The 24,545-nt window shown below is 49.0% G+C and overlaps 1 protein-coding gene across 3 annotated transcripts in view; it reads left to right on the top strand.

Annotated features, from left to right (window-relative positions):
- The first annotated feature begins 967 nt into the window (after positions 1-967).
- SMCHD1 (structural maintenance of chromosomes flexible hinge domain containing 1) overlaps positions 968-24,545 on the top strand; it is a 621,656-nt gene continuing 598,078 nt past the window's right edge. For all 3 annotated transcript variants that reach the window (XM_077492529.1, XM_077492527.1, XM_077492528.1), the window contains exon 1: positions 968-1,231. In XM_077492529.1, coding sequence (XP_077348655.1) covers positions 1,073-1,231 — 159 coding nt within the window. In that variant the 5' untranslated portion in view covers positions 968-1,072. The remainder of the gene's footprint in view (positions 1,232-24,545) is intronic.

Genomic DNA, 24,545 nt, shown 5'->3' with positions numbered 1-24,545 from the left:
TGATGGGCACAGATAAGGTGGCACTGATTGGTACCACTGATGGGCACTGGTAGGTGACGATGGGCAGCACTGTTGATGAGGCACTGATAGGTGGCGCTGGTGGGCACTGGTGTCTAATGCTAGGTGGCACAGATGGGCACCGAGGAGCTGGCGCCAGCTCTCCGTGATCAGGACTAATGTCCCTCTCAAGGCCGCCAGCGATCTGCTTATTTTTTCCACTTGTGCTTAAAGCACACGGAGAAAAAATAGCCGATTACCGGCTGTGTTTACATGATATGATCAGCTGTCATTGGCTGACAACGTGGTAAAGGGGTTGGGATCAACCCCTTACTCTGATCTGTGATTCAGCAAAGCCTCATCAACTCGCTGATCACAGAGTATGCCGTGCAGAAGGTGCGCAGGCCCCTCGGGCACTGGAGGACATCAGTAGAGGTACTCTCAGCAAAGCAGGTCTGCGATGTAGCCGTCATTTGGCTATAGCGTGGATCCAAAGAAGTTAAAAAACCTCTGGTTAAAAAAAGCTGGTCTATGTAGTTGGAGTGCAGTTCAAAATTAGGGCTGGGCCTCGGGTATGTGCGGATCATACCTGCCACTGCACACTGCAAATCATTGGCAGTGAGGCATTTCCCAGCCTGTAGCCGCACATACACACGCTGCCTATGATTGGTGGTGTGCAGTGACGGCTTCCTGGCAGGTACAATCTGAACCCATCATAAAAAAAGCATCCGAGTTCAGTGTGAAAGTGTCATTAGTGACTTTGATCTGTGTTAATAATGTTGTCGCATCCCTGAGCCCACACAGAATACATACTCCATAGGGGGAATATATAAAAGTTATGATAAGAAGTAGAAGCTCTGCCAAGTCTTTATTTGCAGTAAATCATGCCTTTGGCTGCTTAGCTCTCCACACACTAACATCCTCCCAGCCTTTCCGCTCTACAGCTCTGTGAGGAGGCTCCGGCGGATGTGACGTCAGAGGCCCGTGTTTGAACCTGGTGCCGGGTTATGGTGTTAGCTGTAGCCGCGCTCCTCCGGACACGAAATCCCTCTTCACTCAGCGGCCCGCGGGCGCCATGGCCGCGGCAAACGTAAGCCCGCCGGACCAGCACGGAGACGGTGACCCCCTCCTCAAAGTATTCCTGTTTGACCGCCGCTTAGAGCAGTCTACGTGCGAGGAGAAGTGCCTGGCTGTGCGCGGCGGCTTCGCGGAGCTCCATCAAGACGTGTGTGAGGTAATGAAGGCAATTACAGGGAAGTCCTGTCAGGTGGGGGCTAGATTGGCGCCAACTGAGCCTGGGAGCACACCACTGACAACAAGACACACGTGTCACCTCCCTGTGTATATATACAGTGTGTATACACGTTTTATTGAGACACGAAAACCTTAGCACAACATTCTGTGTACAGTGTCACATACCACGCACATTCTAATATACAAATAGAAGGGAGCTCACTCCTTCCTGCAGTTTACCATATGCTCAATTGTGCATGTTCTGTTTCTTCTTTTTATGTGTGTTAAAAACTTATGTGTATGCCTTGGAATGAACTGGAATTCTGCCGTAATTTGTCATGTGATCTGACCTGCGTCTTAGGGTCCTTTCACATGGGGCGGATCAGTTCTGACCCGCCCCGTGGATATCCGTTTGCTCAGCGGGGATCACTCCGTCGATCCCTGCTGAGCAGGGAGATGACAGGTCCGTCTCTGCACACTGCGCAGGGACAGACTTGTCACAGCGCCGCTCTCCCCTATGGTAGATCGGATGACGACGGACCGCAGTGCCCGTCGTCATCCGATCCGCAGACGGATGGAAAAATAGCTTTTTCCTCGTCACACTTTTTCGGATCGGAGCGGGTCGGATGTCAGCGGACATGTCACCGCTGACATCTGACGCTCCATAGAGCTCTATGGAGCACCCGTTCAGGTCCGCCTGAAAAACTGACAGGCGGGCCTGAACGGGACGTCAGTGTGAAAGGGGCCTTAAAGAGGAAGTAAACTCTGATAGGTTTACTTCCTTTCCCTCCCTGCAAAGGTAAAGCATAATAGCCCATTATGTGTCACTTACCTGACACAGGAGCCAGCGATGTCACATGCACCGTAGACAGCTGTCATTGTCTTTTAGTAAATATCTCCTAAACCGTGTAGGTTTAGGAGATATTTCTTGGACCTACAGATACGCCTTAATCTAGGCTTACCTGTAGGTCAAAGTGGTTTGTAAGGGTTTACAACCACTTTAAGCCTCGTACACACAATCAGATTGTTGGCCAACAGAGCGTCAGATTTTTTGACGGGTATGTGCCTGGATCTTGTCTTGCATACAAACGGTACACAAGTGACGTCGTGTTTGGTGAGCATTGATTCCGAGCATGCGTGTTTGGACTTTTGTGTGATGGACTTGTGTACACATGATAGGAAAATCTGACAACAGACCATTGTCCGTCGAAAATTTACTAGCCTGTCATCCAACATTTTGTTGGCAGAAGGTTGGACAACAGTTGTTTCAAGGAGCGTACTAATGGTCGGATCTTAGGTAAACAGTCTGTCATCACACAATTCCCTGACGAAAATCCAATCGTATGGGGCTTAAGTTATAGCAATAGAAAATTACAATGTGCTTAACCACTTAAGGACCAGGCCTCTTTTTCAGACTCAGTGTTTACAAGCTAAAAGCTGTTTTCTCTTACGTTCATTGATGGACACAGCTCCTTTAATTCTTGACCTTAGAGTTATCATGCCACCTTCAGGAGAGGATTAGGCAGAATGTGTAACACATGTACAAACAGCAAGACTGCACAGCACTGCCCAGGGGGCGGTCCCTCTGGCTATAACTCCTCACCCTGCTTCCTGCAGCTCAGTTTTTTTTCTGCCTAGTGTAGGAGAAGGACCTGGCTCCCTGAGGGGACCGTTGGTCCTGTTATTTTTTTCATTTTTTCTACAAATCAACAGTCAACTGGGTGACAGGCTGGATAATATAAATCCTGGTAGTCTCCCCAGCCTGGCCATCGAGTGTGAGCAGACCCTAGCTACGTGCTGGGTTGGCCACAACACGCCCCTTCTGATCCAGGGGCGTTCAGTGAGCTATATGCTCTGGGGCACTGCTGTCTGTGTCAGTGAGTCATGGCCAGCAGCCACCCAGTACTGCTTGGGTGATGGGTCTGTGGTGGAATGCTTCCAGCAATCCCGACAGGAAGGGTAAGTACGACTCTCCCTGCCTAGGCAGGATTGAGCAGCTGGGCATTCCCTTGGAGGTTGACTAGGGGGTCTTTCACTCTCCCTGTCCTCTCTCCCTATCCCTCATTCCCTCCTCCCCCCGCTGGGACCGCTGTGTGATTGGGCATGAGGTGCGGTGTATTTACATAGGGGGGGGGGGTTCCGAGCTTTGGCAGGGCTGCACTGGCTGTTAGGGTCAGTTTTTGATTTTCTGCCCCTTTTTTTTTTCTGCACTGTGAGGTGCCTGAGTAAGTTTACCTCAGGAGAGGCTACTGCGCCACTACCTGTAGTCTTATGCAGTGTATGGCCTGTTAGCCATTTTATAGAAGGTTCGGCGGCCATTTTCTTGGTGATTTTTGCATAAGGATGGCCGGCAGCCATTTTCTTGTAACCTCAGCACTTTTTTTTTTTTTACCTCTAGTGCTGGGTCTGTGTACCTCAGAACAGCCCGGTTTTCACTCTGAGCACTTTGTGACTGAAACAGGGCAGAGCGGTCAGTGGCAGCACAGCACTTGGTCAGGGTGGTGAGTCTTGCGGAGGGGCCTCTCAGTCTGTGAGCAGCTAGCAGGGTGGGATAAGTCTCTAAGTTGTGGTAGGCGAGTGAGGGTAAGCATGGCGTCAGAAGCTGGCACTTCTTCCCCAGACATCCCTGCTATTGCAACTGTCTCAACCGCAAAAAATACGGTGCCTATGGACGCTTTGTCGGGGGTCCTGGAGACCTTTGTTGCCAGTGTGTAAGGGGCATAAAAACGCCCCTTGCCCACTCTCGTCTTCTGGGGAGAGCTCTCATTCAGACTCTGGTCCCACGGTGACTGGCAGCCCCTGTTCTTACGTGTCATTGGATGCGGACCAGGACCGTTCGGACAGTAAGTGACTCTGGGTTAGCACAGGAAAAAGCGTTAGTAGGAGCATTTATCACTGCAGTGTTAGATACCCTGAAAATATAGGATGCAGCAGGAACCTCTGCTGAGGTGGCGGCCCCTTTTAAAACCCGCAAACCAGCCCGCACACCTAAGGTGTTTCTGTATTTTGATAAGTTCATCTACAAGGAATGGCCTTTTCAATCCCAAGAAGAATGGCAGTGCATTACCCCTTTGAGGAGAGCCTCCTGAAGAAATTTCTCCTCCGGTCGTTGACCCCCCGGTATCCAGGTTAAATAAAGTAACCACAATTCCGGTAGAAGGGACTCCTGCCTTCAAGGATCCTGCCGACAGAAGGGCCGAAGTTGTGGCCCGGTCCATGTTTACGGTAGTGGGGTCAGCGTTACGACCTGTGCTGGCAACGCCCTTGGTGTCGCAGATGCTTACTGAATGGGCAAAGTTGTTGCGCCGTGAATTGGAGAAGCAACAGTCTCCCCTGGTCTGCGTAGAGCTGGCAGACCAGTTGGTGCATGGCCTTAAGTATGTCTGTGAGGTCCCCCTGCTCTCTAGAGCATCAGTATCAGCAGTGGAGCTACGCCGCCTGATTTGGCTGAAATGCTGGTCTGCGGACCAGGCATCTAAAAGAAACACTGGCGGATCTGCCCTTCCAAGATGAGAGGCTTTTTGCAGCCTCGCTGGATGACATTATTAAAAATGTTACTGGTGGGAAGAGCACGTTGCTCCCGCAGTCCTTGGAAGGGTAAGGAGCCTCGCCGTAGGCAAGGCCCTCTTTTTTCCACTCAGTAATGGCTTTTTCGGCCGCCCGGGTCGGCTGGTAAGCGTGACCAGTCTGAAGGACAAAAACGTCCCTGGTTTCGCAAGCCAAACAAGTCTGTGAACAAAAAATGTTACCGCATGAAGGTTTGCCCCCGCCCCAACTCCCGTGTGGGGGGTCGCCTTCGGGAGTTTGCAGCTCGGTGGACCTCTACTGTCCGACCAGTGGGTCTGCAAACTGGTTTCATCCGGATACAAGCAAATTTCTTTCTTGTCCGCCAAACAGTTTTTTTTCCCCTCCAACCTACCTCTACTTCCACCTCGTCTGGAAGCCTTGTTCGGGGCAGTACAGGACCTGCTGCTGCACAGGGTGATAGTACCTTTACCAATGCTGGAAATGTTTCAGGGATTCTTCTCCAATCTGTTTGTAGTCCCCAAAAAGGAAGGGTTACATCCAATCCTGGACTTAAAGGCCCTCAACAGCTTTGTGAAAGTACAAAGGTTCAGGATGGAATCAGTTTATTCCGTGGTCACTGCACTCTATCAGGGGGACTTCCTGATGTCCCTGGATATCCAGGACACGTACTTACACATTCCCTTATGCCTCAGGCATCAGATATTTATTCGATTTGCAGTCGGTGAAGAGCACTACCAGTTTGCGGCTCTCCTTTTTGGCCTGGCGTCAGCACCCTAAGTCTTTACCAAAGTGTTTGCTCCAATTCTGGCGCCGTTAAGGCAACGTGTGATCGCAAACGTGGGTTACCTAGACGACCTGAGAGCAGCTTCAGATTTAAGGGAGGATATTATTATTATTATTATACAGGTTTTATATAGCGCCAACAGTTTGCTCAGCGCTTTACAACATGAGGGCAGACATTACATTTACATTACAATTTAGCACAAGAGGAATAAGAGGGCCCTGCTCGTTAGAGCTTACAATCTAAAAAGGAAGGGGCAATTGATACAAGAGGTAATAGCTGTGGGGGATGAGCTAATGGGGGAAGTAAAACAGTGTTAGTTAGAAGCAGGATAGGCTTCTTTGAAGAGAAGGGTTTTCAGGGATCGTCTAAAGATGGATAGATTAGGGGACAGTCGGACAGATTGGGGTAGGGAGTTCCAGAGGATGGGAGAAGCTCTGGAGAAATCCTGGAGGCGAGCATGGGAGGAGGGGACAAGGGAGCTAGAGAGCAGGAGGTCTTGAGATGACCGAAGAGGGCGGTTTGGTTGGTATTTTGGGACTAGGTCAGTGATGTAGCTGGGGGCAGAGTTATGGATGGCTTTGTAAATTATTGTTAGTACTTTGAATTTTATTCGTTGGGTGAGTGGAAGCCAGTGCAGGGATTGTCAGAGAGGGGTGGAGGACACTGAATGGCTGGTAAGGTGGATGAGTCTGGCAGCGGCATTCATTATGGACTGGAGGGGGGATAGCCTATGTAAAGGTAATCCAACGAGGAGGGAGTTGCAGTAGTCGAGGCGAGAGATGACCAGGGAGTGAATTAGAAGCTTGGTGGTGTCATTAGTTAAAAAGGGGCGTATTCTGGAAATGTTGCGGAGGCTAAGGCGGCATGATTTGGACAGGGCTTGTATGTGGGCCTGAAAGGACAGTTCGGAGTCTAAGGTTACCCCTAGCACCCTGGCATGTGGGGATGGACTGATAGATGTGCCATTGATCTTGACAGAGAAGTCAGATGAAGGGGTACGTGGGGGAGGAAATATTAAGAGCTCGGTTTTAGATAGATTAAGTTTGAGGAAGTGGTGTGACATCCAGGCTGATATGTCTGTTAGTAGATCAGCGATGCGCGAGGAGACTGATGGGGTGAGCTGAGGGGTAGAGAGATAGATTTGGGTGTCATCAGCATATAAATGGTAGCGAAAGCCATGGGAGGCTATCAGCTGACCCAAGGAGGATGTGTAGATCGAGAATAGTAGAGGTCCAAGGACAGAACCTTGGGGGACCCCAACGGTAAGAGGAGTTGGAGAAGAGGAAGTGGAGTTGTAAGTGACACTGAAGGTGCAATGAGATAGGTAAGATTCAAACCAACGGAGAGTGCAGTCATGGAGACCAAGCAAATTGAGTTTTTTGAGGAGGAGGGGGTGGTCAACTGTATCAAAGGCAGCAGAAAGGTCCAAGAGTAAGAGTATGGAATAATGACCGTTGGTTTTGGCTGTTAGTAAGTCGTTGGTGAGTTTTAGACGGGCAGTTTCTGTGGAGTGCTGTGGGCGAAATCCAGACTGAAAAGGATCGAGAAGGTTATATTTAGTGAGGTGGTTGCTCAGTCGGTTATAGACTAAACGTTCGAGGAGTTTGGAGGCAAAAGGGAGTAAAGAGATGGGTCTTAAGTTGTTAAGATTGGTGGGGTCTGAGGCCTTTTTTGGTATGGGAGTGACTAGTGCATGTTTTAGAGGGTTGGGGAAGATGCCAGTAGAGAGTGAGAGGTTGAAGATATGAGTTAAGGAGTGTAGGATTGAGTCAGATGGTGACCGTAGTATTTGAGAAGGAACAGGGTCCAGGGGGCAGGAGGTTAGGCGGGCATTAGAAAAAAGTTTAGTGACTTCCTCTATAGTAGCTGGGTCAAAAGAGGAAAGTATTGATTGTGCAGGAGGACAGGGAGTGTAAGGTGAGGGAGATGTCTGTAGAGCGGAGATCTCGAGACGAATCGTCTCAATCTTATTTTTGAAGTGATAAGCAATCTCCTGGGCAGTGAGTAAGTTAGTGGGTGGGGGTAATGGAGGACGAAGTAGAGTGGTAAAGGTAGAAAAGAGTTGACGGGGACTGCGTGAGAGGGTGTTAATGAGAGTGATAAAGTAGGTCTGTTTGGCAGCGTGCAGGCAGGAATGGTATTTTTGGAGAGCAGATTTATATTGGCTGAAATCTTGCTGTGACTTAGTTTTACGCCACAAACGCTCAAGAGCACGGCTACGTTTTCTGAGGCTTCTGGTATTGTCTGTCTGCCAGGGTTGCAGCGGCCGGGGCTTGATTCTGTGCGTAGTAAGGGGGGCCAAGGTATCGAGGGTGGATGACAGCGAACTGTTGTAGACAGAAGTAGCCAAGTTGGGGCAGGACAAGGAGGAGATTTTGTCGTAGAGACAGTCTGTAGCAGAGAAAAGAAGAGAAGGGTTAAGATGGATATAGCTATCAACATGCAGACTATCCGGGAGTTTGGTTGGGTGCTGAACCTAAAGCAGTTGGTGTTAGTGCCGACTCCACGCCTGGAGTACCTGGGCTTGCTGTTGGACTCCTCAGAAGTGAGAGTTATCCACCCTTCAGACAAGCTGCAGACTCTTCAAGCTACGGTGAAGTTGTTGATGAGTCGCAGGTGTTCGTCGCTGTGCTTCTGCATGCGCCTTCTGGGCCTCATGGTAGCCACTTTCCAGGAGGTACCCTACACTCATTTTCACACTGGAGTCTTGCAGAAGGAGATTTTGTCAAAATGGAACAAATCTCCATTATCCCTGGATTGTCAAATTCGTGTGAGCCAGTTAGTCAGGGATTTCATGCTCTGGTGGCCTTTCGGTCTGTGAGATTGTTCCTTCCTCTCCATTGGACAGTGATCACAATAGACATCAGCCAGAGCCTTTGGTCGCGGGAAGAATCACAACTGCTGGTCAATGTGCTCGAGGTTCAGGCGATCAGGCTTTGCCTCTCCACATGATCATTGAGGCTACAAGGGCGTCCGATCAGGCTCCAGTCGACCATCAAGGAGCTCAGCTGCAGCACGAGGGGTCGCTCACATCCTCCAATCGGCAGAGCGACACGTGCCGGCCCTGTTGGCCATATACATCCTGGGCGTAGAAAACTGGCAGGTGGACTACCTATGTCGTCAGATGCTGGACCCAGGGGAATGGTCGTGGCATCTGGAAGTATTCAGGCTCTTTTGCCAAAGGTGGGTCATACCAGATGTGGGCCTCTCGGCTCAATCGGAAGGTTCAGAGGTTTGTGTCCAGGACAAGAGACCCCTGGTCGGATGCGTCAGACACGTTGGTGGCTCTATGGGGGCATTATCGGGTGCTTTATGCCCCCCCCACTCAAACTTCTGCCACATCTGCTGCGCAGAGTGGAGGCCGAGGGGATTCCAGTAATTGATTTTTGCCTCGACGTTCCTTGGTATGCCGACCTAGTACGACTGGTGGCGGATGTTCCTTGGTGGCTATCGCTGTGAGAGGACCTATCACAAGGTCTGATACTTCATCCTGCTTTACTGTCCCTGGTTTTAATGGCATGGCTGTTGAAAACCAGGTGCTAAAGGACCGAGGTCTATCAGACTCTGTAATTTCCACTATGCTGAGGGCACTGAAGTCTTCTTCTTCTCAGATTTACCATCGTACATGGTAGGCTTACATCTCCATGTGTGAGGAGATGGGGTGGCGTCCCCGCACTTATTCAGTTTCCAGGATCCTGCTGTTTTTTGCAGCGAGGAGTGGATCAGAAACTTGCCTTAAGCCAGGGCTTGACAAATTTGCTTTGAATCTAGGAGCCAGTTAAAAAAGTTAGGAGCCAGTTTTTTTTAGAGTGGTATGGATTGTCAGCTCTCAGGGTAAGACCAGTAATTTTTGCCCCCTAACCCTAACTCACAACGAGCACCCATTCAATAACTCCAATGTAACGCTTTTACATCAGGGTTATGGGCTGACCAGAAAGAGTAAGGCTGGCAACAGGTGGAACTGGTTGGCTTAGGCAGGTGGCACTGGTTTGGAACTGGCAGATGGCACTGGTTGGCAGGTGCCATTGGTTGGCACTCGTGGGTGGCGCTGGCAGGTGGCACTGGTTGGCACTGGCAGGTGGCACTGGTTGGCGGTGGCAGATGGCACTGGCATGTTTTTCACTGTGTGAAACTGACAAGTAACAGAGAGGAGAGAGGAGCTGTCAGAATTGAGCTTAATACCGGTGTTGGGGTAGAACCCAGCAGCTATCATACACCAACCAATGATTGGGCTTCTTAAGAAAAGGGGTGGGCCACATACACGTAGCGGCCTGCCCAGATCTCATTGGCTGGTGTTTGATAGCTGCTGGGTCTCGCCCACCCCCGACATCAAGCTCAAATCTGACAGATGCTCCTCTCTCTCCTCTGTTACTTGTCAGTTTCACACACCCAGCGGCTCTGGCAAGCATTAAGCGCCGCACTGAGTGTGAAGAAGGGAGGAGGAACGGCGTTCAATGTTAATGCACTGCATGTCTGGGGCATCGGGATTTATAGTGAGTGGGCTGGTGGCAGCCTAGGCGCCAGGGTGCGATTTCTGGTTGCCATGGTGACCTGGCGCCTGGGGTTTGTCGAGCCTTGCCTTAAGCACCATCAAGGGACAGATATCAGCCTTGGCTGTCTTTTTTCCAACGCCCCTTGGCGACTCACTCATTGGCTATTACTTTTGTGCAAGGGGTTCGACATGTAGTCCCTCTAGTTGGACCACCGCCACCTCCGTGGGATCTGAATCTGGTGCTATCGGCACTTCAGAAACCGCCATTTGAGAACATTAGGGAGATTCCCTTAACGCTCTCTCAGTAGTCTTTCTAGTAGCTATTGCGTCTCCCAGGAGGGTTTTTGAGTTGGCAGCCTTGTCATGCAAGTCTCCCTACCTGGTCTTTTACAAGGACAAAAACAAGGAAAAAAAGGTGCATCTGAGTATATAGCAATTAACAATTTAATATAAACAAATATCCACTCACATGAAGGATGGATTGCAGTGAAGCATTCAGGAAGAAGAATTACTAATCCCAGCCAGTCTCATGTGTGGTAAATGGCTTTGTCTCCAGTCCAGGATGAAAGCAACTACGGGATACTAAAGAGAACTTCTCAAAGTAGGCTGCATGTAAAGTACTTCACCAGCGGGATCAGCAAAGTGACTTATTTGTGACCGGCTGCGGGTTCAGGGAGAGGGGCTGACGCTCATCCTTGTGGCCAGGCACCTCCTTGTTGTTCAATCGGCGCTCATTCAGTCTCCATAGAAGGATGTAATGCATCCTTCATGTGAGTGGATATTTGTTTATATTAAATTGTTAATTGATATATACTCAGAGGTGCCTTTTTTTTTTTCCTTGTTTTTGTTCTCGGCTCCTTCTGGACTTGGCTTCTGGTCCTGTTTATGGCAGCCCTGATTGATCACTATACGGGTTACACAGATATTGTTTCCTATACCTCATTGGACAATTAAGGAACTATGTAAATATTAAGGTATTGTGGCATTTGCACCTTTTTACTTGTTACATGTTTTACAAAGACAAGGCGGTGCTACGTCGGCAGCCCTCTTTCCTTCCAAAGGTGGTTTCTGCATTCCATTTAAATGAAGACATTGTGTTACCATCCTTATGTCCTAAGCCGACACACCCGAAAGAGTTTGCCTTACATTCCCTGGACGTGGTCCGGGCTTTACGGGTGTATCTGTCTGCTACGGCTCCCTTTTGGAAGCCAGACTCTTTGTCTCGGTGGCTGGTCCGAAAAAAGGTCTGACGGTCTCGTCGCCCACCATTTCTCAGTGCATCAGACAGCTCGTGGTTCAAGCCTAGGCTTTTCCTGTCACGGCTTATTCCACCAGAGCAATTGAGACCCCCTGGGCTTTCCGACACCAAGCGTCTGTCTCCCATGTGTGTAAGGAGGCGACTTGGTCGTCCGTTCACACTTTCACTAAATTCTACAAAATTGATGTGAGCGCATCTCTGGATGTTTGCTTTGGCCACAAGGTTTTGCAGACGGCTGTGTAAGGTTGCAATTACACTTTCTTTAAGTTACTAGTTGTTGTAAACGCATCTTTTGATGCACAAGTTGGCCGCTGGTTTTAATGATGGCCGTTTTAAGATGGCGACTCCTCTGCTGAGGTGTTCCTTTTGTTGTGGGTGAAGTTATGTTTTGCTGTTTCCACCCCTTGTTTTTTTTTTTTACACTGCTTTGGGACGTCCGTAAGGTCAAGAATTAAAGGAACTGTGTCCGTCAATGAACGAAAGAAAATGAGATTTTTGTACTCGCCGTAAAATCCTTTTCTCTGAAGTTCATTGACGGACACAGTGTCCACCCCTCTTTATGTTTGTACTGCTTTTTGACGAACTGAGCTGCAGGGTGAGGGGTTATAGCCACTGGGACCGCCCTCTGGGCGGTGTTGTGCAGTATTGCTGTTTTTACATGTTTTGCCTAATCCTCTCCTGAAGGTGGCGTGATCCACTAAGGTCAAGAATTAACCACTTAAGCCCCGGACCATTTTGCAGCTAAAGGACCAGGCCCCTTTTTGCGATTCGGCACTGCGTCGCTTTAACTGACAATAGCGCGGCCGTGAGATGTAGCTCCCAAACAAAATTGGCGTCTTTTTTTTCCCCCCCAAAAATAGAGCTTTTTCCCAAGTGTTCTTCCAGGACAGCCCTTGAGAGATGGAGCTCCTCCCATCGACACAGGAAACACATTGCCACAGTTCAAAAGGCGGTCCCTCAGGTCCCTGGTCAGTCATTTGTGTTTCCTCCGTCGGAGGAACATGTTGCCAGGAACCTGGAGGCCCCTCTCAGGGGCTGCCTGAGAACCTGCAAGCCTAAGGGACCGGGTCCTGGTTTATGGCTGCAGTTTGGGTCCATACCTTTTTTCTTTGGCTCGGGTACCGTCCAGCTGAACCGGAGCAGACCCATTACCCTCCTCCTTCCAGTGCCGAGGTGGCCAGGGGCAGAATGATGCCGGTTTCCCCCAGGAGTGGTGAGTGGAACCTTCCATCTTCCCTCCTCATTGCAGGGGGTCGGAGACGCCGAGCGTTCACTTCCGGCGGAACCGCGTCATCACTGCGTGCCGAGACTTCCGGTTCCGGGTCTCTAGGGTACAAGGAGGAGAGGGAGAGCCAGCGCTGTGCCTGTGAAGCCCGACCAGCGTCCAGCTATACCGGATTAGCGGCGGGATTCGGAGCGTCAGAGGGGGACCATGGAGGCTATTCCCCAGGATACTCCGGCGGAGACAGGCACCAGCCAAACCCAGGTAGGCTGCTGGGCATGCTATTACTCTGGTGGAGTGGTGGTGTTTGTAGGCTGGGCCCTGTAGTGCCCCATGGTGGCTGTTTACTCACAGTGAGGTTGTTTGTTAGTGGTGATTCTAAGAGGGACATGGTGCTGACGCTAAGAAATCCTTTGTCTTCTTATTTTCAGGCTAAAGAGATGCCAAGGGAAGACAAGACAGGCCGCAAAAAGTGCCCTAATTGTGGGAATAGGTTGTCCTCTGGCTCTAACAAAGCCCTATGCAAGCAATGCATTGCAAGCTTGCTTAAATCTGAGGCAGATTCCCCTTTAGCAAAGTTTTTGGGCTCCTTTAAAGAGGAAATGGCGTCGACCTTTAAGTCCCTCCGGGAGTTAATCACTGACTTGGGATCAGCTGCAGCTGCCTCCACGAGTAAAACAACTATAATCTCATCCTCACCATGCCTTACAAAACCCAGCTCAGGGGAGCCCCGTATGGTCAGGGAGCCTAGCCCCACGTTGATTAGCCCCGAATCCTCTGACACTGACTCGGGTCAGGAAGAGGATCAAGCAGCATCTAAAGCCTCAAAATATAGATTATCTCTCGAGGAAGTAGATGAGCTAATGGGGGCTATCTATGATACGCTGGAAATTGAGGAGGAAGAAACTCAGTTATCCAGACATGATCAAATGTATGAGGCTCTGGGGAAAAAGAAAGCAAGGGTTTTTCCTATACATAAGGTGCTTTCTGACCTTGTCCTTAAGGAGTGGTCTGAACCAGACAAGAAGGTTTTCTTTCCTAAATCCCTTAAGAGAAGGTTCCCTTTTGATGAGAGCCCAGAGGCGGTCTGGAATAAAAATCCAAAACTAGACGCCCCTCTGTCCAAAATCTCAAAGCAGGCTGATCTGGCCTTTGAGGATATGGGCCACCTGAAAGATCCCATGGACAGGAGAACAGACATTGTCTTAAAGAGGGCCTGGGATGCCTCTATGGCAGGCTTAAAACCAGCTCTAGCCACTTCCTGTGTAGCTAGAAACCTGGAGTTCTGGTTATCGCAACTACAAGAACACTTAAAGGCAGGCACTCCTAGGGGGGAGCTTTTGAAATCCTTCCCTATGCTTTTTAAGGCCACCAGTTTCATCTCTGACGCCTCCACGGACTCCGTTAAATTTACGGCTAAATCTGCAGCACTTTCAGTGGCAGCAAGGAGGTCAGTATGGATGAAAACCTGGGGGGGAGACACGGCGTCTAAAACCCGCCTGTGCAGCGTCCCTTTTACAGGAGACTTAGTCTTCGGGCCTGAATTAGACTCCGCCTTAGGACGGCGGACAAAAAGAAAACCTTTCCCGCAAAAAAGAAGAATTTTCAAAGAAATTTTTCGTCCCCAGTGACGTCAGGGTTCCTGTGGGAGGAAGATTAAGCAAATTTCTTCCTCAATGGGAAGAGACAACCTCGAACGAGTTTGTCTTAAATATAATAAAAAGGGGTCATGCGCTGGAATTTCACAGCAACCCTCCTTCCAAGTTTCTGGTGACAAAGCTTCCAAGTCACTCAGAAAAGGCCAGGGCCTTACCTTTACTAATAGGGGAAATGGTAGATCAAGAAGTATTGACACCAGTCCCTATTCAGGAACAAGGGGACGGTTTTTACTCGCACATCTTTGTGGTAAGAAAACCGTCAGGGAGATTCAGACTAATTATGAACCTCCGTCCACTGAATCGCTCCATCCGTTACAAGAGATTTCGGATGGAGTCCATTTATTCCATAAAGAATCTCCTGCAGAAAGAGACATTTATGGCAACGCTGGACCTAAGGGATGCTTATCTGCACATTCCAATAAGGGAGGAATGCCAGAAATTCCTTCGGATGGCAGTGCAGATAGACACAAAGGTTTACCACTTTCAGTGCAGAGCACTTCCCTTCGGTCTATCATCCTCTCCGAGAATCTTTACCAAGGTTCTCGGAGAGGCTTTAGTTCCTCTGAGGCTTCAATCAGTCTCAATTATCCCCTACCTAGACGATCTGCTCCTAACAGCCCACTCAGAGAGTCGTCTTTCTCAGGACCTAGAATTGACTCAACTCAGTCTGAGTCGATTAGGGTGGATTGTCAGTCAGGAGAAATCCAAGACAACCCCAACACAGGAGATCATGTATCTGGGGTACTGGATCAAGTCTGTAGATCAGAAAATTATACTGCCGGAAGAAAAGATTTTGAATCTGTGGCAGAGAATATCTTTTCTTCAATGCAGCCCCAAGTGTATGGTGAGGGAAGTAATGTCGGTCTTAGGTCTTATAACGGCAGCCATTCCAGCCGTACAATGGGCTAGGTTCCATCAAAGAGAACTTCAGGGTTTTCTGTTAGAACAATTAAAAGGCAGAGATCTGGAGGAGGAGGTATCGATCCCCTCAAGGGTAAAACGCTCCCTCTGGTGGTGGAAGGACAGGGAGAACCTAAACAAAGGGGTTCATTGGGTCCTTCCTATCACTTCAACACTAACAACGGATGCGAGCAGTTGGGGCTGGGGAGCCCACCTAGGCTCAAGCTGGGTCCAGGACAAGTGGACCCCGGAGGAGAAATGTTTCTCTTCCAATTGGAAAGAACTAACAGCAATCCTGAGAGCTGTTCTAGCTTTCCACCCCGCAATACAGGGTCACCATCTACAAGTCCGTTCAGACAATACGACGGCTGTAGCATACATAAACAAACAAGGAGGAACCAGAAGTCCTCGTTTGATGTTGGTAGCCAGACGCATTCTCCAGTGGGCAGAAGCCAATCTGGAATCCATTTCTGCAGTTCACCTGAAAGGGGAGCTGAACAACAAGGCGGACTTCTTGAGTCGACAGAGGATTTCGAACCAAGAATGGTCCTTACACCCAGAGGCATTCAATCTCATAACAGCTCACTGGGGAGAACCAGAGGTAGACCTTTTTGCGAGCAAGAAAAATGCAAAGGTTCCCAATTTTTTCTCGCTAAACCCAGGAGATCAACCCCTGGCGGTAGATGCCTTGCAAACTCCATGGACTTTCAGTCTGGCGTATGCATTTCCCCCTCTTCATCTCATTCCGAGGGTCCTAGCAAGATTCCTCAAGGAGAAAACCTGTTTGATTCTAGTAGCACCTTTTTGGCCCAGGAGACCGTGGTTCACAACGTTGCTACAATTGACAGATTGTCCGCCTCTAAGACTTCCCTACAGACAGGACCTCCTGTCGCAGGGACCTCTTTACCATCCGCAGGTCGCCACACTGAAGCTGTCAGCGTGGTTACTGAGGAGGAAATCTTAAGGAGTAAGGGCCTGTCAGATGAGGTAATTGCGACCTTACTACAGAGTCGCAAACCAGTCACGAGAGCTATTTACAAAAAAGTCTGGAAAAAATTCAATAGCTGGCTGAATAGCCGGGACATAAATACGGCTAATATTCTACAGTTTTTACAGGAAGGTGTAAACAAGGGTTTAACCCTAAGTACTATTAAGGTACAGATAGCTGCCTTAAGTGTATACCTAGATGAACGCTTACAGGAAAATCCTTTTGTCGCTAGATTCTGTAAGGCAGTCGCTAGACGCAAGCCAGTCAGAATCACAAAAGTCCCATCCTGGGATTTAGCAGTTGTGCTAAAAGCTTTCTTGGGGTCACCCTTTGAGCCTATCTCAGAGGCCTCCCTAAGGCTTATTACCTTTAAGACAGTTCTCCTGGTGGCAATCACTTCAGCCTGTAGGGTCAGTGAAATCCAAGCACTTTCCATCAGGGAACCATTCCTACAGATCCTAGAAGACAGAGTCATTCTAAAGACAGACCCTGGGTTCTTACCAAAGGTAGCATCTAGCTTCCATAGGTCCCAAGATATTGTCCTCCCTTCATTTTGTCAAAATGCAGCAAATGAGAAAGAGGAACGTTTTCATTTATTGGATGTGAGGAGGTGTATTCTAGAATATCTTAAAATAACAAATCCATTCAGAATCTCAGACTCCCTTTTTGTCCTTTTTTCCGGACAGCGTAGGGGACAGAAAGCTTCAAAAGTAACCATAGCTAGATGGATTAGGCTAACTATAGCAGAGGGGTATAAGGCCTTGAATAGAGATCCTCCTGAGGGTGTTAAAGCTCACTCCACAAGAGCGTTGTCTGCATCCTGGGCAGAAAGAGCTGGTGCCACCCCGGAGCAGGTATGTAAAGCAGCCACATGGTCAAGCTTTTCCACCTTTACAAGGCATTACCGACTGGACTTAATGTCTAGTCAGGATCAGGCCTTTGGGAGGAAAGTCCTCCAGGCCGTGGTCCCCCCCTAATCTGGTAAGTACTTGGGGATCCTCTCAAGGGCTGTCCTGGAAGAACACTTGGGAAAACTGGAGTTAGTACTTACCGGTAACTCCTTTTCCGGTGGTCTTCCAGGACAGCACGATCCCACCCTTTATTTGATTGTAGTAATGTACTAATGTTATTACCTGTTATGGTTTATATGTTTTTCAGTTCCATCCTTCGGTTCTTGGTGAATGACTGACCAGGGACCTGAGGGACCGCCTTTTGAACTGTGGCAATGTGTTTCCTGTGTCGATGGGAGGAGCTCCATCTCTCAAGGGCTGTCCTGGAAGACCACCGGAAAAGGAGTTACCGGTAAGTACTAACTCCAGTTTTTTGGCGGTATTTGATCACCTCTGCGGTTTTTATTTTTTGTGCTATAAACAAAAATTGAGTGACAATTTAGAAAAAAAATTCAATTTTTTTTACTTTTTGTTATAATAAACCCAAAAAATATATAAAGAGTTTTTTTCCTCAGTTTAGACCAATACGTATTCTTCTACATATTTTTGGTAAAAAAAAAATCACAATAAGCGTTTGCGCAAAAGTCATAGTGTCTACAAAATAGGGGATAGTTTTATGGCATTTTTATTTTTCAGCGTTTTTTTTTTTTGTGACTGCGACATTATGGCGGGCAGTCGGACAATTTTGTCAGTGCGAGTAAAAATGCATTGATTACTGTAAAAATGTCACTGACAGTGAAGGGGTTAAGTGTGACCTAATGTGTGTGTTGTGTGTGTTTTTTTTTTTTTTTTTTTAACTGTAGGGGGTGTGGCTTGGCTTGTGACGTCACTGATCGTTGTTCCCTATGACAGAGAACAGACGATCAGTGACAAGCTCACTAGGAAGCAAGGGGAGAGGTTTCTTTACACTTAACTCTTCCCGTTCTTCAGCTCTGTGACTCGGTCCCGCGGCCACAGTTACGGAGCTCGGGACCGGGTCGTGAGTGAGCCGCATGACCCACAGCTGGGGTCTTAAAGGGCAATGTACCTGTATGTGCTTGTGCCCAGCCGTGCCATTCTGTCAACGTAAATCGGTGTGAGGCGGTCCTTAAGTGGTTAAAAGAGCTGGGTCTGTCAATGAACTTCAGAGAAAAGGATTTTACGGTGAGTACAGAAATCCCTGTTTTTTTCTTTTGCTAGAAAATTACTTATAACCCCCCAAACATTATACATTTATTTATTTTATTTTTTAACACCTTAGAGAATAAAATGGCTGTTGTTGCAATACTTTCTGTCACACTGTATTTGCCCAGTGTTGTTTTTTTTTTTTTTTTTTTATGAAAAAACACACATTTTTTTAATTAAAATTAGAACTGGGGGGAGCGTGGCTGGATCCTGAACTGAATGGCTGCTTGGTCATAGAGCTTTCTCACAGCCCACAGCTCTAATGCGACTCAGAGGCCCCTAAACTCCACAATCATGAGTGGATCCAGGAAGAGCCACAAAACCCTGGGGCACCTCACAACCCCCACCGGGCTCGACTACAAACCTCCGAGATTACTTTTCCCTGCCCGACATGCTGCCGGGCGGAACGGCCAAGATGGCGCCGGCCGGACCATCCGCACAGGCCGCAGCCTTCCATCCAAGCTCCATCTCGGCATCCTCACACCAACGGGACCCCCCCCCGAATCCCTGCAATTACACCCCAGATGAAGGGGGGGGCACGTCAGGACCCAGGAGCGGTGAGTCCACTATATGGTCCTACTTTCCGGCCTGAAGCCTCCCACACAGTTATCCCGGCGGCCATCTTGGGACTCCCAATGAAGCCCCAGCAAATACACCCAGTGCTTTTGAGGCCTTCCGCAGTCTCTGCGGGCGGCCTCGGACCCAGGCCTTTCTGGGTTGGCCATCCGCTCCCCAGCCACCTCGGAGGAGGTGGAGGACTTTCCAGCCCTGCCGATCCAGCCTCACCCGCCCTCCATTTCCGCCTATGGCCCCCCTGGAAATTTTACCCCCATAACTGCCTCCCTCTTGAACCAATCATTGCCTGAGCCGAGAGGTCGCTCGGGGTCTAGGGATCCCGGCTTACAAAGCCCCCAGATGACCCCGGCCCTCTCCTACGCCCAGGCTGCCAGGACACCATTTACCCAAAAACAGCCACTGAGCACAGGAGCTGGAGAAATTCCCGCCTATGCCACCGCAATGGCAGACCTATTTGCAAGCTATGCCGACCAAAGATGACTTCAGACAACTTATTGAGGATGTGAAGCCCACCTGCAGATCAGAAATTCCGTCCCTCCAGTCAGGCCTTAAATATTTAGCAGATAGAGTGGAAATGATGGAGGAAGAAATCCAGGAAACCTAACTCGCGGTCCATAGGACCCAACTACAGGGAACTTAACATCGTTCCCTCCTTTAGAGACACGATACGCCACGTTGAAGACCTGGATTTGTGGGGGGTCCCCGAAGCTGAAGGCCGGGAGGATGTCCACACTACACTGTAAACCCTGTTCAACAACCTGCTTGGTGAGCCCCCCACTAAAACTATCAAAATGGACAGAGCACACCGGACGCTGTGGCCTAAGGGTACCACGTCTAGACCCCGGGACATCATATGCAGGGTGAACTCCTATCCCCTGAAGGAGGATATCGTGAGGCAAGCCCGTCTCGCCAGAAAAGTGACCCTTGGTGACAGCCAAATCCAGCTTTACCCGGACTTGTCATGGATTACCCTACAAAAACACAGGCTACTACAGCCACTATTGCGTATGTTGCAAGATGAAAACATCCCCTACCATTGGGGCTTTCCTTTTAGCCTTACGGCTAAGCACCAAGGCAAAACGGCTATCCTGAGATATCCGGAAGATTTGGAGGCCTTCTGCGACACTCTGGATCTAAGATCGCCAAAACTCCCAGACTGGGACCTTATAACCACCCCACCCCCGCCACCTATGATGTGGCAGAAGGCTCCCTCATCCAAGCGCTCCCAAGGACCGGAGCAGTCTCCGAGAAGGCGTCGCTCTCAACAACGAAGGTCGTGACCAAACTCTATTCCCGGAGAAACATTCTTCATTAAGCCGCTTCCTTTTCTTTCGTTACCCTTGTTAAAGGAGAAACCCTGGCAATTGGTCTTACGCTGAACTGCCTCTGAAGCCTTGCCTGCAGTTTTGATCTATATCCTGGGGGAGTCTCGGTTGAGACTTTAGAGAGAGACTTCCCATTCTACCCCCACCACCCCCTTATTTAGCTTAATAGCTGCAAGTGACTCTAACATTCCTGTATGCTTAATCTTGGGTTCCCCTGAGTTTCTCCGGACTGCCCTGCTGGAGCTGCGCTAGTGAGACTCACAGGAAGCCATCCTGACCTGGGCCCATTGGTCTTGAACTGTCGATGCTATTGTTCATACATGGTTATGCAATGTTAACCACTCTTATTTCCCTTCTAGCTACTCTAACTCTCCTCCCTTCTCTGTTTCGTTGGCTGGCTTGATCGAAACGCTCAACAACATGACCGGAACTCCTCCCGTGCGGTGCCTGCCTCTGATCCTGGCTGTCTGGAATCCCTCCAGCTGCTGCAGATGAGTATACACACCCCCCACCCTAGCTCCCATAGCTAAGATTTTCTCTTTAACCTCTAGCGATCCGCTACAGCGCGGACCTGCTTTGCCGGAACTACGTCTATTGACGTCATCCCGGGCACAAGTGGCCTGCGCGCCCCCTGAGGGGCGAGCGGCGCGCTCTGTGATTAGCGAGTCTGAGAGGGCGTGCCCAGATCATCAGTGCCCACCTGCCCCCTGCCAGTGCCACCTAAGTAGGGGAAAAAGTGAAACTCATCAGTGCCACCTATCAGTGCCGACAGTGCCACCTATCAGTGCCCACAATCTGCCGCAAAAACAGTGCTGCACCTCAGTGCCACATATCCAGGCCCATCAGTGTCATCTACCAGTGCCCAGCAGTGCCACCTATCAGTGCCCAGCAGTGCCACCTATCAGTGCCCATCAGTCCCATCTATCAGTGGTACCCATCAGTGCCCATCTATGCCACCCATCCGTGCCATCTTATCTGTGCCCATCAGTGCCACCTTAACTGTGCCTATCAGTGCCCAACAGTGCAGCCTATCAGTGCCCACCAGTGCCGCCTCATCAGCTCATTTCAATGAAGGAGAAAAATTACCTGTTTGCAAAATTTTATAACAAACTATTAAACATGATTTTTATTTATTTATTTATTTTTTTGCATCTTTTTTTGTTTGTTTAGCAAAAAATAAAACTCCCAGCTGTAATTAAATACCACCAAAAGAAAGCTCTATTTTTATGGGAAAAAAATGATAAAAATGTCATTTGGGTACAGTGTACTATGGCCGCGCAATTGTCATTCAAAGTGCATCAGCGCTGAAAATTGGTTTGGGCAGGAGGGGGGGTTTAAGTGCCCAGTAAGCAAGTGGTTAAACGTCCATGGTTTGAAATCTAACAGTAAAAGGCATCAGGCATGGAGGGAGTTGAGGCAATCGGGCACAGATATCATACTGGTTCAGGAAACCCACCTAGATAAAGAGAGTTCCTTTGCGTTTGCCTCCAGGTACTACCCCCAAACCTACCTCCCTTCATGAGCGGGAATGGCTGTACTGATCAAGCAGGGATCCCCCTTCACTCACTTATCACATTACAGTGACCCTCAGGGCCACTTTCTTATCCTTCAGGGCCTCTGGCAAAACCAGAAGATCACAATCTGTGTAGTATATATTCCAAATGTGAGGTAAACTGGGTTCTTGCATAAGGTAGTTACCCGACTTTTCAGATCAGAGCACGGGGTGGTGGGGGGGGAGTTTAATTTAATTAATTCGACAATCTCGGTCCCCCAGGGTGCCTACAGCTCAAGCTCTCAAGAACTTGAAACTATTTTGCCAGCTTACCAGAAGGTATGCCCTCTTTGATGCCTGGCAGCCGACAGTACACTTTCTACTCAGCCCCCCATCGCATGCATTCCCGAATAGATTACATCTTCGTTAAGGATACCCTTCGCCTGACCCCCACTGCGCATATTTTACGATCTCCTGCTCGGATCATGCTCCGGTAGTATTATCACTGGATTTAGGCACTACCGCCCGTAGACCCTATAACTGGCACCTAAACACATTCTTACTCTAACACCTCCCCTCAAAAACCAAACTAACATCCACATTAAACAATTATTTAGAAGAAAACAATACCTGAGATGTCTCCATCTCCACTCTATGGGAGGCACATAAGGCGGTGATTAGAGGTAGGTGCATAGTCCTGTCTTCAGCCATCTAAAAAACACACAGGCCATGAAGACAAAAACAGAGAAGGAACTTAGAGCACTGGAGAAGCTCTTACAAGACGCCCCCACGATATCTCTCTTTAAAAAAATTAAATCCCTTCGAGCGATACTGAGCTACCTGGCTATGGGCCGGGTCGAGAAGGCCTTAATTAAATTGAAGCAGATATTTTACGATACAGGTAACAAGGCTCACTCCCTATTGGCTAGAAAACTGTGGGATGGCACCCAGTTGTCAACCCCACACCAGATTAAGAACCTGATCTCACACCCACAGGATATAGCTCAATCCTTTGCAGAATTTTACTCGACCCTATTTAACAACCCGGAGATCCACAGTAACCCCCCCCCCCCCCCACCCCTCACCCGATCTAAAAGAATACAATACCTTGAGCATAGTGGGATTACCCGCCTCCAGTCAGCAGCAGATCTGGAATCCTTAAATGCACGATCACATTAGAGGAGCTAGAGCAGACCATAAAATCTCTCCCTACTCATAAAGCCCCAGGCCCGGATGGATTTCTCTGAGTATTACAAAGAATTTCTTCCCTAGTTGCTCCCCCACATGTGCAAACTATTTAATGCCTTCCTACAAGACACCCCGATCCCAGGGGACATGCAACGGTCCTTAATCACGGTGATCCCCCAAACCGGAAAAGGACCCTTCCTTGTGTGCCAACTATAGACCCATGGCTCTCTTAAATTCAGACTTAAAAATATTTACTTAGTTACGGATGAATGTGGCCCTACCATCCCTTATTCACAAGGACCAGGTGGGATTTGTGCCCCTTAGGCAGGCGGGGGATAACACTAGGAAAATTTTGACCTGCTGGAAGTGGCGAACCGGGAAGGCAAGCAATCTTTGCTACTCAGCATGGACGCGGAAAAGGCATTTCACCTGGGGGTGGGCCTTCCTGTTAGCCACACTGAGCCACATTGGATTTAGGGGGCCCTTTTATAGAGCCATTCAACACCTCTTCTTGAACCCCTCCTCCCAGGTTAAAACTCCCTTCGCTCTCTCAGCCCCCCTGTCGGGGAGGAATGGAACCAGGCAGGGGTGTCCACTTTCTCCCCTTTTCTTCGCACTTTGTGTTAAGCCCTTGGCGGTGACCTTTCGGAAGAATCCGAACATTAGGGGCATAGAGGTCAGAGATGGGGATCGTTATCCCAACCTAAAATCTCCCTACCAACACTGCATGCGAAACTAGATTCGCAGCACCATCGGGTTATAAAATAAATGCGTCCAAATCGGAGGCCCTTCCACTTAATTCCTCCGAAAGGGAGATAGAACATTTAGAAGCTAACTTCCCCTACAATTGGAAAGTCAGTGCCCTAAAGTATCTGGGGATTAACATCACCCCCAAATTCTCCACCCTCTACCAGGAAAATTACCCTCCACTCTACTGTAAAATCAGGACCCTCCTCCAGCAATGGAAACCGCACCATATTTCCCTACTAGGGCGGATTGCTGCAGTAAAGATGCCGATCCTCCCAAAACTTCTATACCTTTTTTCAAACCCTACCTATCCCACTCCAGCCAATTAGGAAATTTACAAACTAACTTACTGCAGTATACTTGGAACTACAAAAGACATAGGATTCTGCGTTCGGTTCTGCAGGTGGCGCGGATGGACGGTGGCCTAGCCTTTCCCAATCTTATCAAGTATTATCAAGCAGCGCAACTAATGGCGATAACTTCCTGGTTTACGTTCTGTTCCTATAATAAATCTACTGAAATAGAAAAACGATGGTTAGCCCCAATCCACCCAAACAATTTGCTGTGGAATGCAGACACAGAGGTAGACCCCCTCACATTTACTGGGCCCAATGATGCTACTCAGGAGGTTGTGGCGTAAATTGAAGCTGCAGCACAAATTGTCCTCAGACAGCTCACTCCTGACCTCCTTTCACTTGCAATCCCAAAATGCCAGATAGCCTAACTCATCAAATGTCCTCCCCCCTGGACCACAAGAGATCTTTTCCACTATGGAAGCCTGGTGATCCATGTACCCGCAAATTGCTATCGTCCGCTGATCTACAGGCCAAACATGATCTACCAAGACAGGTGTTCTACGGGTATCTCCAAATCCACCATTATGCCTTGACATTTGCCCCAAATTTGAAATTCTCTCCCCCAACTCCTTTTGAGACCTTTATCCTGGCGGGCAATGCCCAGAGAGATCTGATCTCTGACATATATAAAATACTACTAAATGAGAGGCCTGTTGAAACGATGGGCAAACACGTGTATATGCTAAA

Source organism: Lithobates pipiens, unplaced genomic scaffold (genome assembly GCF_037356315.1).
Source record: "Lithobates pipiens isolate NorthernLeopardFrog02 unplaced genomic scaffold, aLitPip1_a1.2 Scaffold_19, whole genome shotgun sequence".
In the NCBI taxonomy this organism is placed as follows: Eukaryota; Metazoa; Chordata; class Amphibia; order Anura; family Ranidae; genus Lithobates; species Lithobates pipiens.
This window is presented reverse-complemented; position numbering and strand designations above follow the sequence as displayed.